The sequence below is a fragment of the Mastomys coucha genome, unplaced genomic scaffold, assembly GCF_008632895.1.
Source record: "Mastomys coucha isolate ucsf_1 unplaced genomic scaffold, UCSF_Mcou_1 pScaffold3, whole genome shotgun sequence".
In the NCBI taxonomy this organism is placed as follows: Eukaryota; Metazoa; Chordata; class Mammalia; order Rodentia; family Muridae; genus Mastomys; species Mastomys coucha.
Genome location: NW_022196909.1, coordinates 34,752,268 through 34,765,322, shown reverse-complemented (window position 1 = coordinate 34,765,322; position 13,055 = coordinate 34,752,268). Strand labels below are relative to the sequence as shown.

The 13,055-nt window shown below is 46.0% G+C and overlaps 1 protein-coding gene across 41 annotated transcripts in view; it reads right to left on the bottom strand.

The window, feature by feature from the left end:
- The window catches only part of Ank3 (ankyrin 3), a 642,120-nt gene that overhangs the window by 157,481 nt on the left and 471,584 nt on the right, over positions 1-13,055 (bottom strand). For all 41 annotated transcript variants that reach the window (XM_031347661.1, XM_031347659.1, XM_031347665.1 and 38 more), the window contains 3 exons: positions 9,113-9,211; positions 4,878-5,075; positions 1,261-1,359 (listed from right to left, as the gene is read on the bottom strand). In XM_031347661.1, the coding sequence (XP_031203521.1) occupies positions 1,261-1,359; positions 4,878-5,075; positions 9,113-9,211 (396 nt within the window). The remainder of the gene's footprint in view (positions 1-1,260; positions 1,360-4,877; positions 5,076-9,112; positions 9,212-13,055) is intronic.

The following is a 13,055-nucleotide window of genomic DNA, read 5'->3' as shown; positions in this document are numbered from 1 at the left end:
ATATATCAAATACACACACACACACACACACACACACACACACACGTACACACAAGACAAATTCTAGCCATAAAAGTAAAGTATATGCTTAAAGAAGAAAAACTCTGCCCGCCAGCCCCCCAATAAGTGAAGACAAGCAAAGGAAGACAGAGAACTTTATATTTTCGGTTGTCATCCTTTTCCAGCAACAGGAGAGTCAGGTGTCAGGGAACTGCCCTCTCAAGGCCTCAGGGGGCTGGAGTCTGGCAGAGGCTTCTCAGAACTGGCAGGCATCTCTGAACACTTAGACAACTTCAATTCAACCTTTACCTCGGAGTCCATTCTGAGCCCTGAAGCCTTTTCCTGCACTGAGTTGAAATCACTGCTCTGTACGAGAAACACCAGGGCACCTCACACGCAGACACGAGTCTCCTGAAATACCCTTTCTCTGGTGTTCTCTAACTACTGTGTGTGAGAATTTAGAAGCATTTTGAGGCAAGGTAAACATGCCACATACAAGCAGTAGGAATGTGTGTGTCCAGCATCAAGCACTCAACAAGTCTTCCTAAACTGTGGGTGTCGAGGACAGGAAGGCTTGGTCTGTGGGTTCTGGGGTCACAGGGGAGTGATGAGGTCATAGGTAGGATAACTAGATACTAGCACAGATAGAAATACGCTCATGACTATCCTATGGAGAACACCCGGAGCTAGGTAGATGGTAAGGGCAGATTTTCTGAGAGAGATAGTCTAGAGATGCAGGACCAGCCTGGCAAATGAATGAGACATACCACACCTGCTCTAGGAGACGAGCCAAGGCTCCAGTTTGCAGAGAGAGTTCCTGGAGTTGGGAAGGTAGAGAGGCAGAGCCAGGTGGGGCAGTTCTGGAGTGGGTGACCCAGGCCTGTTTGCTGTTCGGGGACCCAGCGCTGACCCACAAGGATGGAATCTCTCAGTGGATTCAGAGGAAAAGCATACAGGGCTTCCCTGCTCCTAACTGCAACACTCCCATACATCATTCACCGTAAATGTCATTCACCGTAAACGTCCAGTCCTTACTCTCTCTCAGCACAGGAACACATTTCTCAGTCTTTCAGCCAGTCACCTGTAGCCAAGTGTGAATCGTTCGGTAGCGCAGCCAGCCTCTATCCAAGAGGATGGCAGTATGCCAACGAGATGCCCCCTTAGGAGATGAAGCTGGCCTACAGCTGCTTCCCTAGAGGGAAACCCACGGCTGCCAAAGCTATACTCTCTGGTCCCCTGAGTCCCTGCAAGTACTCTCACCTCGGTTACGGCTTGAATAGATGCACCGTGCTTCAAAAGGAGTTCCATCACCCGGATGCGGTTCTTTTTGCAGGCGATATGGAGAGGGGTGAAGCCATTCTGTAAGGGACAAACACATGTATCTACTTAACTTCATTCCATGGGAGTCAGTTCCCACTGTATGCAGGGAAAGACATCTAGTACAATAAGACCTTGTGCGGACTTCAGAACCAAAAGAGGTTAGACACATGGCTCTCCTTTCCTGGAAGGACAAGGAGTCCGGATGGGTTCCTAGCAGGGCTCCCAGGTTGTGAGTTCCTCGTAGGGAAAGGCAAAATGTGCATACACTTTCTTACTTTATTTTAGAGTTCAGTATTCCAAATGATTTTTTTTTTTAAATCTCATTTTGATTTTTGACTCAGAGTCTCATCATGTAAAGCCAAGCTGAACTCAGCCATATGTTCTCTTTTTTTCTAAGTTATTATTATTACTTCAAGTGTTTATTTATTTTATGTCTATGAGCACACTGTAGCTGTCTCCAGACACACCAGAAAAGGGCATCAGATGCCATGATAGATGGTGGTGAGCCACCCTGTGGTTGGTGGGAATTGAACTCAGGACTTCTGGAAGAGCAGTCAGTGTTCTTAACCACTGAGCCATCTCTCTGGCCCTTAAGCTATTATTGTATGTGTATGGATGCTCCATGTATATCTGCCCACAAGGTGTACCCAATGCCCCGTGGAGATCAGATCCATGGGAACTGGAGTTACAAACAGTTGTAAGCTGCTGGACGGGTGCTGGGAATTGAACACGAGTCCTCTAAGGGAGCAGCCAGTGTTCTCAGTGTTAACCACTGAGCCATGTCTCCAGCCCTCCTACTTTTTCCTTTGGACCGTCTGGACTGCAGGCATGTGCCATTACCCTAGCTGATGTCCTTTGTCTCACATTTTTTTTGGTGGGGGAGGAGGGGTGGCGGCTCTAAAGGCTTGTCTATCACTGACTGGCCTGACCTCACTCTGGCCAGTGGATCCTTCATATTATCCTTGATTGACTTACTATGATGCAAGTGTGTGTTAAGTTTCAAACAAGGGACAAGCAGAGGAGGTACCCATTTAGCATATCAAAGTGGACCTGGCCTCCAGGTTCTCCCAGCATCCTTCAGTCCCTACCCGATTCAGGGTATGACTGGCATAATCCTCCTATCCTGAACTTTCCATCCCAGGAGTCAGTCTCTGTCTCTGTCTCTGTCTCTCTCCTCCCCCCACCCCCTCTCCCACATGGTGGTCAGGGTCATGACCACACAAGACTCTCCCAGACGAGTCTACCTCTATGTCTCCCTTATATCTACAATAAACTTTCTCCTCCACCATACCTAGGAGCGGTCATGTCCTTTCCTCTCCCTTTTATTTCTTTTATTTCAGTCAAAGCACCCACTTTCTTCCTGCCTCTGGACAACTCTGTACAAGAAACACAGCCTTATAAAAAACACCGCTGTCCAGATCTAGAACATCAAACTCCTACATCCGGAGCCGATGGATTTGTCTTCGAGGGAGGCATGAGTGTCCTGCCTTGTACCTGGGTTCCCAGGCATTCTGAGACTCAGTAGTAAGGGATTAGAGTGTGTTCGCTGAGCACTTTCTGTTCCTCTATGGGTTGAATTAAGGATCTAACGTTCCCTTCGGCCTCACTTCAAATACAGCCGGGAAAACCACCAGCATAAAGAGTATAAGTTTGTTTTCACAGTCAGCCTTTACCAGTGCCTGCTCGGACTTGTCCCCCGTGTGACAGGACCTTTGTAATTACAAGCCCTAGAGAGTTTCCATTATTTTGCAGCTTTAAGATTCAAGCAGGCAGCAGCAGAGCAGTGGTGTTGCAGGCCTTTAATCCCAGCAGAGGCAGGTGGATCTCTATGTTTGAGGCCAGTCTGTCCAACATCTGAGACTCTGGGCCGCCTATTTCAGCTGTCAGTAGGGAACTGTACAAACACCGAGGTCCACCGTACAGGCTGAAGTCAAAAGCTACCCCGAGCAGGTTCCAGGAACTCTTTTTTTGTTGTTGTTTTGGCTATAATCCACCCCAGGGTAGCTGTCTACAATGTCCCTCTGTTGGGGAACACTTTAGTCATAGGAAAATGAAAGTTAAGCCCACACCCTGCTTTAGATCTTTATTTTTTTTTTCCCCTATGGAAAAAGAGTGACTCATGGTCATTCAGCGGTCCCCTCCCTTCTCAGAAGGCAGAGGCTTCTGACACACTGGGCAGACCAGCAGCTCTTAAAATACTTTTTTTGGTAGAAGCTGTTGGGGTTCCAAAGACAAAGGCACTGCTGGCTGTGTGCAGAATGCCAGGTTCCCTCCTCACCACTGAATTTCAGCCCCCACCCCCCAGACAGAGGCACAGAGGTTGTGAAGGGCAAGGTCACAAGGCGACATTTGAGGGAAGCAGAAGCCTGCCAGGCAACAAGGTTTAGTCGGAGGCAACCTTTACCTCAAAATTACTACGAAATCAACATCTTCCGTGGAATTGGGAATTTTCGTTCTTTCTCTGAGCGCAAGGGCTTCATCTGAATGAAATGTCAACACTTTACTAAGGATTATTTATTTTAACCTCACTATGGACTATTTACGTTAATAATAGCAAGCATTGTCTTATCAAAAAACCCCAAAAGGGTAACAGGATTTCAGCTCACAAATTCTTGGACAAATATTATTATTTTATTTTATTTTTTGTTTCTTTGAGACAGGGTTTCTCTGTGTAGCCTTGGCTGTCCTGGAATTCACTCTGTAGACCAGGCTGGCCTTGAACTCAGAAATCCACCTGCCTCTGCCTCCCAAGTGCTGGGATTAAAGGCGTGCGCCACCACTGCCTGGCGACAAATATTATTTTTAAGACAGGGTCTCAATGTGTAGCACTGGCTAGCCTGGGACTTGTTATTAGACCTGGCTGGCTTTGAACTCAGAGCTCTCCTGCTTCTGCCATTATGCCTAGCTGCGTGTATATATGTGTATATGCATGCATGTATGTATGTATATATGTATGTATGCATGTATGTATATGTATGTATATATATGCATACATGTATATACATACACACATATATGCATATGTATATGTACATACATATATACACACATTCATACATTATTATTATTTTTATGTGAAACAAAGTCTCCTGTAGATCAGGCTGGTTTTGAACTCATAGTAATCCTCCTGACTCAGCCTTACAAGGCCTGGGATAAGAGGTTTAAGCTGTCATGTCTAGTTGGCTTCAAGATTCTACATGTCAGAAAGAAAACAACAAAGCCCCTCAAACATCTAACTGGAGGAATCATAACATTATCACAGCGAGGTGACCGAAGCTGGTCAGGGTCGGTCTTTCTACAACCACTTAAAGTGTAAGGCTTTCAGGTAAGAGGAGCCCGAGTGGGACCCTGGAGAACGAGCCATCCTGCACTGTCCGCTTTATTCCCACCAGCACAGGAGGCCTTGTCTACTCCCAAGGATGATTGGAAAGATTAACAAAGTACAATAATTTAATGGACATTCTGTCTTTGTCTCTGGAAGAGTGAGTCCTCTGCACGCAAGGCATCATGTGCCGCTGGCGAGACACTCCCTTGGGTCAGATGGTGGGACTACTCACCAGGGCTTTGGCATTGGGGTTAGCTTTCTTATCCAAGAGAACCTTGGCAACTTTGTAGTGGCCGCAGTGGGCCGCCACGTGGAGGGCGGTCAGGTAGTCGTTGGTGACGTCGTCCACGGGCACGTTGTGCTGGAGGAGGAGTTGGACGCAGTTTAAATGGTCTCCTTGTGTGGCCATGTGCAGGGGCGACAGTCCATTCTGGAACACAGAAGGAGAAGAGGGCTCATTGTTTTTCCTTTTTAGCTCAAAGGAGACAAATAGCAGAACAAACAGGAATGTGTTAAAAACTCCCGATGCTTCATTTGGAAATGCCTTACATTTTTAAAAGGCGTTGACAATCCTTTTGCACGGCTCCTGCTTTAAAAAGAAAACTTTCCTTTCTTGTGTCAAAATAAAAAAAAAAACAACTGTCAAGGGTAATTTCTTTCCCCAGTTTAAAACTCATATGGTTTGTACCAGGGGCCGGAAGTTACAATATTCTCAGTAGGATTTATCACTTAAAGCTTCAAGAAAAAAAAAAGTGAGAGCCGATTCATAATCACTGGACTGTTGCTGATTTTTCCTCTTGCAGATGACAAGAGAAGTACGAGTCTCCAGATACGAGACTGCAAGGTGACAGAGAAACCTTCATCCATTTCTAGAAGTCTGGCGCCCCCGTGTGTCACCCAGCAAAGGGAAGCCACTGATCATCGGCTCAGTGACCTCACCTTCAATCACCCTTGGCTTAATAATAGTCATGTGCAGCGTGAAGAAGTTGAAGATTTATTTCAAGATCTCAGGCAAGAGATGACCATGGGGGCCCTTAGCTTCAGTCTCCAGCACTGAAGGGAAAATGGTGTAGAATGGCAGTCATTCCTCAGCGGTTGGATATCAAGGTCGATCAGGCCAACCTTAGTCCTTTCAAGCTTCCGTTAAGTGTGGAAGCAAAGTGGGACAGCCTGGAGATTCTCAGCAGGCTCATTCACCACAGGGAGGTCTAAACTGTTAGCACATTAAATAAGCCAAACAAGAGGTTTCCTTTATTGATAACAGCACATTCTGTTTTCAAAAAAATGTAGTCATCAAGAGTGTTTAAAGACCTGGGACACAAGCCTGGGGAACCAGGAACATCTGACTTCCCCAAGTGATTCTCCCCAGCCCCCAACATTTATTGTAGCATGACAGGAAAAATTCTCAGACAACGCAATGTGAAATCCCTTAGCCATCCCGCTACCACTGATGGCCACATATCTCAGATACCCATGCCCCTTAAAGGCAAGAGATTTATATGATACTATTTTCTCATATTGCCTAGCAGAGAGTTCTGCAGATAAAAAAGAGGATAAAAGCATAATAAATATTGAAATAAGTTTGAATACTTGGGCACCGATTGAGGAGTTGGAATTTCCCTGCCTCAAGCATTCCCCCACAGTATTCTGAACCAAAGTACATACTAAAGGTGTCGCCAAGGGCTGGGGCATTTCCCATCTCACACTGCCCCCCCATAGGTCCTCCCTCACTTCCACCAAACCCCCGCTTTGCTTTATGTTTTCCTGTAGTCTTAGAGGAGGTGCAAAGTAAAACCAATCTCAGAGAACACAGGACTTCCTGGAGGCTGTAAGTGGGGAGTCAAAAACAGAAAGAGGCTTGATCCTGGGTGAGACTTAACCATCAGTTTGCTATACCTGGAGTTGCCAGAGCAGGAATTCTCAACCGTAGGACTGCCCAAATCAGCTTAGCCTGCCGGCATGTCTAGAAGGGATTATATTGTTTGGCAACTGATGTAGGAAGGTCCAGCCCACTGGGGGTGGCACCATTCCCTAGGCAAGTGGGCCTGAGTGGTATGAGGAAGCTAAGGTACACATGGGCCTGAGACAGCAAGTAACTGGGTGACCTAGAAGTGTAACCCTTTCCTCTCCAAATGGCTTTTGGTCAGAATATTCTACCGAAGCCGGAGAGCGGAAACTAGAACACTCACGAATGATGCATAGAATAATGACGTCTGGGTGGAAAACTAACTCGGGTGGCACGGGGAAAGACAGAGAGAGCAAAGATGGAAAACTCAAGCGGCCCATGGAAAGGGCTCACATTGTGTGTGGCTCCTGAAGGTTGACTTCAGGAGTGATAGGCTTCCTTAGCTCAGCTTAAGGGACCAGACAGATTGCCTTAAGGCTAGGCTTGGAACGATCTATGACTTCTCTCTCAGTACATATTATCAAGTGTCTTCATAAGGGTTGTGTGTGAATGTAGGGGCTTGAGTTGAACAAGAAAACATTCTAACTTTCCTTCTACCAAAGAAAGCCAGCAAGCAAGCCCCGTACCAATGGAAGCAGAGGTTCTTTCTAAACAGTAAGAAGCACCAATGGAGGATGAACCCTGCCATGATGACGCAGACTTAAAGACAAGGCGAGCACAGGTAGATCAGACAGTCAGAAAGGTCTATTTGGTTGTGGTGGTGGTGGGGATGTGGGGTGGAGTTGGCAAAATGCTTGCCACGCCACCTTCAGGACCTGAGTTTGATCCCCATATAAAAAGCCAGGGATGGCAGCACGTGCCTGTCATGGCATTTCGAGGGCAGACAAAAAGCTTGCTAGCCACCCAGCCTGGTTTCAGGGATGAGATGCAGGCTCCTCGAGGGATTCTGAGTTTGTTCACACCTGTACATGCGTGACCCTCCTACAGCTGAGGGCTGATTCTTCAGACCCTGCCTTGCCATAGATAACCACACCTCTCTGTCCAGCTCCTGCTAATTGCCACGCCTCTCTCCAAGTTCCAGTTATGCCGGAAGTTCCGCCTCCTGAGACTGAAGAAGAAGTTGCTGATTGGACCAAGTTGCTGACGGACTTGGGGGAGGGGTTTTGCCTTACCTATGCTACCTGTTTGCTTGTAATGAGTATTGAATGAAAGATGGCAGACTGAAACACAGTCATGTGTTAGTCTAATTTTTACAAACCCTTCCCGGGGTTCTGGTGCCCCAGAATTATTTTTCAGGACCTAGACCCCATTCCAGAAAACCCATTCGTACATGTGGCCGCTGGGCGGCTACATACATGAACATGCTGAGTGAGGTTTAACAACCAGCCCTCTGAAATGACATAGCTCTCAACGCACCACAGATCCTAACGCCTAGGGTATGTTCCTTGCTAAGACCAGTCTCAAGTCGCCCTTGACGCTGTTAAACATGGAGACAGATGCACATTTGGTTTTGTGAGCTGACATGGGGTTCCCCTAGACTGCTGGACTCAGAAAGGGCAGGCAGGCTTATCCTTCAAATCTTACACAATGGTGGGGATGGATAAACAGAGTTTTTGTTTTTGTCTTTTTTTTTTTTTTTTTTTTTTTTTTTTCTGAGACAGGGGTTCTCTGTGTAGCCCTGGCTGTCCTGGAACTCACTCTGTAGACCAGGCTGGCCTCGAACTCAGAAATCCGCCTGCCTCTGCCTTCCAAATGTTGGGAGCAAAGGCGTGCGCCATCACTGCCCGGCTAAGAGTTTTAATGTTTTAAAATTGCACAAATTGAGGGCCCGGTGTCTGGACAGACAAATACTCTACCATTAAGCTGCACCCCCCAGCCCCAGTCTATGAACTCTCAAGAAAGAAACTCAGGTTGGGGGTGTAGAAAAAAAGACTCAGAACCAAGCCAGAAAATAGAGCTTTCAGTCTCTTTAAAGCAGTAGTCGGCTGAGCCCAGAAAGTTTCATTGTGTAACATTAAATAGTAAGCATAATAGACCAAAATCACAAGTAATTAAAAAATGGTTTTGCTATAGAACACATCATCCACAAAGGCTTCATAAACCTAACCTTATTTTGCATGTGTGTGCTTGCATGTGTATGTGTATACTCAGGTGTGCAAGCACACATGCAGGCAGATGCCTGGACGACAGTGAATACAGTCTGCGTGGACCACCTTCCACTTTATTTATCGAGAGAGGGTCTCTTGCCGACCCTTCCTCTTACTGGTCCTGGCTCATCTAGCTAGCGCATTTACAGGAGGTTCTTCTGTCTCACTTTCTGGCCACTAGTGTTTACAGCTTCAACGCGGGTGCTAGCGACCTGAAGCACAGTCCTTGTGCCAGCAGAGCAAGCCTTTCTCCTTTGAGCCATCTTCCCAGTCCCGAAGCTTATTTTGGGCTCTCCTAGAGAAGCGATGATCTCGCAAGATGGTGACTACGCTCTCAACTAGTTCAAAAAGCTCTAATCTGAGCACGCTACGATGTTCAGGAAACAAACAAACAAACAAACAAAAAAACCTTACCTTAGTTTTTGAAAGGATGGGGGCGGCTCTGTCAAGCAACATCTCTACCACCTGCTCGTGGCCACTTCTCGCCCCACAGTGCAGCGGGGTCAGACCGTCCTGTGGAACAAAGGCGATACTGGAAGTCAGTATGGTTTTGGAAACGCGGTGCGTTGTTTATGGCCCGTCACGGTTTAAACCATCTAGGGTGCTGTGGGCCAGGCTGAAATCAAAGATTTGCTGCTCATGGATCTCATAAAGTTAATTTTTATTTTAAAAGCTGGAATTATATTTTTGTAAATTTAAGCCCCAGGGTGGACGATCTCTGCCTCCTCCTGACAGGGGTCCTAAGTGTAAACCCTGGGCTTTCTGTGGGTTCTGGGGACTGGAGTTAGGTCCCCAGATTTGTACAGTAGACACTCTGCCAACTGAGCGATCTCCTCAGAGCTAAACCGTTAAAGAGGATTTATGAGAGGAATTGTATAGTGACCCTTCTTCTTAAATGTCTTTGCACCATACTCCCTGAATACGTTCTCTTAAGGTAACTCTGTGCTTGAGTGTGGACTGATGAGCACATCACAGCCTCTAGTGTGAGCATACATAAATTTAAATTTAAGATAGCTTCTCTGATGTCTTGAGAACACAGCCTCTGAATATCGAAGTAGATCTGATTAGAATGATTAATCCAACTGTTCAAACATGACTGGTCAAAGTACAAAAACTGTATCAATAATTTTATGATTAATTGATTAAATGACTTGTTAAAAACCCTTTTAAGGAATTGGGCATCCTCACAGTGAGTTCCCTATCTGCTACTAAGTATGACTTACTGGTAGAAGAAGACACACTCTGGACTATAAACACCATCTCTAATTTTTGCTTCTACAGATGTTAGTGGTAAGAAATTTTGTTTGCAGTGTAGACTGACTAGTAATAGCCACTGGACAAGCTCTATGGATGCTGGGAATTTAAATACACTCAATATCTGAGCAAAAATTTCAAATGTTTCATTGGTTCCTTTTTTTGTACGTCTCTAGATTTACTGAATTAATTTTATTAATTTTATTTATTTATTTATTTTTATAATTAAATTTTTTATTTTATTTTTATTTACGCGTATATGTCTGTGTGAGTATATGCCATATACTTGGAAGCCAGAAGAGAGTGTCACATCTGCTGGAGCCAGAGTTACGGGAGAATTTGTAAGCCCTCCAACCTGCGTGCGTGCGGGGACGCAAACTTGTGTTCTTTGGAAAAGCAGCAAGCGCTTTTAGCTGCTTTTAGCTTTCCCTCTAGCACCCGAGTCTGTCATTCTCATCAGCAGCAATGGATATGTGACCTGTTCTGACAGCTCTTCTGGTGGGCAGGAGAATCTATTTCCCATCTATTAGCATCACAAGCTCTCAACAGGATGGCAATATTTCTGCCTTCTTCCTTTCATTCCTCGCCTCTCAGAGCTTGGCACCCCTGGACCCCTCGGGCCCTCCTTCAGTTCTCATAGACAAGGACCAGCTGCTAAGGGATAATTAAGAAAAGAGACTCAGCAGGGAGCCAGGTGAGCAGAAAGTCACTCAAAGCTGTCCAAGCTTCCTGGAGTTTCCACAGACTGCTGGCTTCTGTGCCCTCCCGTGGGGAGGTTCCTGCATATAATAAAATCTACAGTATTGGCTGCTTTTGTGTCAACTTGACACAAGCTGGAGTTATCACAGAGAAAGGAGCTTCCGGTGAGGAAATGCCTCCATGAGACCCAGCTGTGGGGCATTTTCTCAATTAGTGATCAAGAGGGGAAGGACCCTTGTGGGTGGAACCATCTCTGGGCTGGAAGTCTTGGGTTCTATAAGAGAGCAGGCTGAGCAAGCCAGGAGAAGCAAGCCAGTAAGGAACATCCCTCCATGGCTTCTGCGTCAGCTCCTGCTTCCTGACCTGCTTGAGTCCCAGTCCTGACTTCCTTTGGTGACGAACAGCAGTGTGGACATGTAAGCTGAATAAACCCTTTCTTCCCCAACTTGCTTCTTGGTCATGATGTTTTGTGCAGGAATAGAAAACCTGACTAAGACACATAGCCTAAAGACAGGCCTGTCTACCAGTGCACCAGCATTTGATCCAGCAACCTGGATTCACTTTCTAGCTGGGCAGATCTGAGGAGTGAGGCTGAGGTGTGAGGCTGGTGAGCGTGATCTGTGAGCAAGCAGGCACAGCCGTATATGGCCGTACGCGTGAGTTACTACGACTCTAAGGAGTATCAGTGTTCTTTAAAACTGCATTCCAGTCATGAACAGTATGTGAGCCAACTGGAGAGTTCTCCAGGGAAATTTAATTATCTATCCTCCCTTTCATGCTGATATCAAGTGTTTGCTTCATGATCAGAGTGATGTGGCTTTTCAGGAGGACGCCACTGATCGGAACATGGGAACCTCCAAACAAACGAACAAACCCACCACTGAGTCCTGGTGTTTCCTAGCGACGAAACACCTGAGCATGTCTAAGGAGAAACAGAATAGTAAGTACTCTGCCCTCACCCAACTCCCCAAGGCAGTTCATATACACATCACACACACACACCACACATCACACACACACACCACACATCACACACACACACCACACATCACACATACACCACACACACACACATACAGATACATACCACACAAACTCATACATACACACACACCATATGCACCATACACACATCCCACATACATAGCATACACATGCACACACACACCACACACATACCACACACACCACATATCACACACACACACCGCACATCACACACACACACCGCACACCACACACACCACACATCACACACCACACACACACACACACACACACAGACACACACCACACAAACTCATACATACACACACACCATATGCACCATACACACATCACACATACATAGCATACACATACACACACACACACCACATACACATACCACACACACCACACACTCACACATGCACATGTAACAGCCCTCCAAACATATATAGACACACAAACACACACACACACACACACACACACACACACACACACACACACTGAGAAATAGAGAGAGAGACCAAGAGGTGACAGAGAGAGAGAATGGATTTTGTGTCACCGTCTATCAATTATCCTTGAGAGAAACAAGATACCTCTCACCTCTTGTGGGTAACTGATAAACTAAGGAATGGAGGCCCTGCAGAGTCACAATATATATGATGGCTTTGAGGAGGGTTTATATATTTTCACAGATGTGACACACACACACCTCTCACACACACATCATATACATGCCACACATCATATACATACTCCCCACACATCACACACACACACACACACACATACATAATACCACATACATACACCACAGACATACATACACACACAATCACACCACACACACACACACACACACACACACAGAGCCATTCAGTGACTGCCATCAGTGGGTCAAAATGCCAGGCTGCAGAGACTCTGCAGTGTGTGTAGAAAATTACGAGCTAACACTCGGCAGGTAGAGAAGCACTTCAGTTCTCCTTCATCCTGGGAAGCTGTCCTCATACCGCCATGCTACACACCAGATCGCCAAACGTGGCTCTCTTAGCCGAACACAGGGCACTCTACACGACCACGTGGGCCGCCTCGGCAGAACACACTCCACACCACAAGCATCATGGGTGGCCACCTCAGCAAAATCAAACACAAGTACTGACTTGCTAAATAGTTTTAGGCATACCACCTCAGCTTGTGGATGGTTTTGTTTGTTTGTTTGTTTCTGTTTTTTTGTTTTTTTCTGGGCCTACCTTTAAAAATAAGTTTTTATTCTGAAAGAAAAAAAACCTGAACATATTTTAGGCTTCAGGAAGCCAGTTTTTTGCTTCATGGCCAAGTGCAATTTACCTCTATGTAGACTTTTCTCATCCATATATATATATATATATATATATATATATATATATATATATAT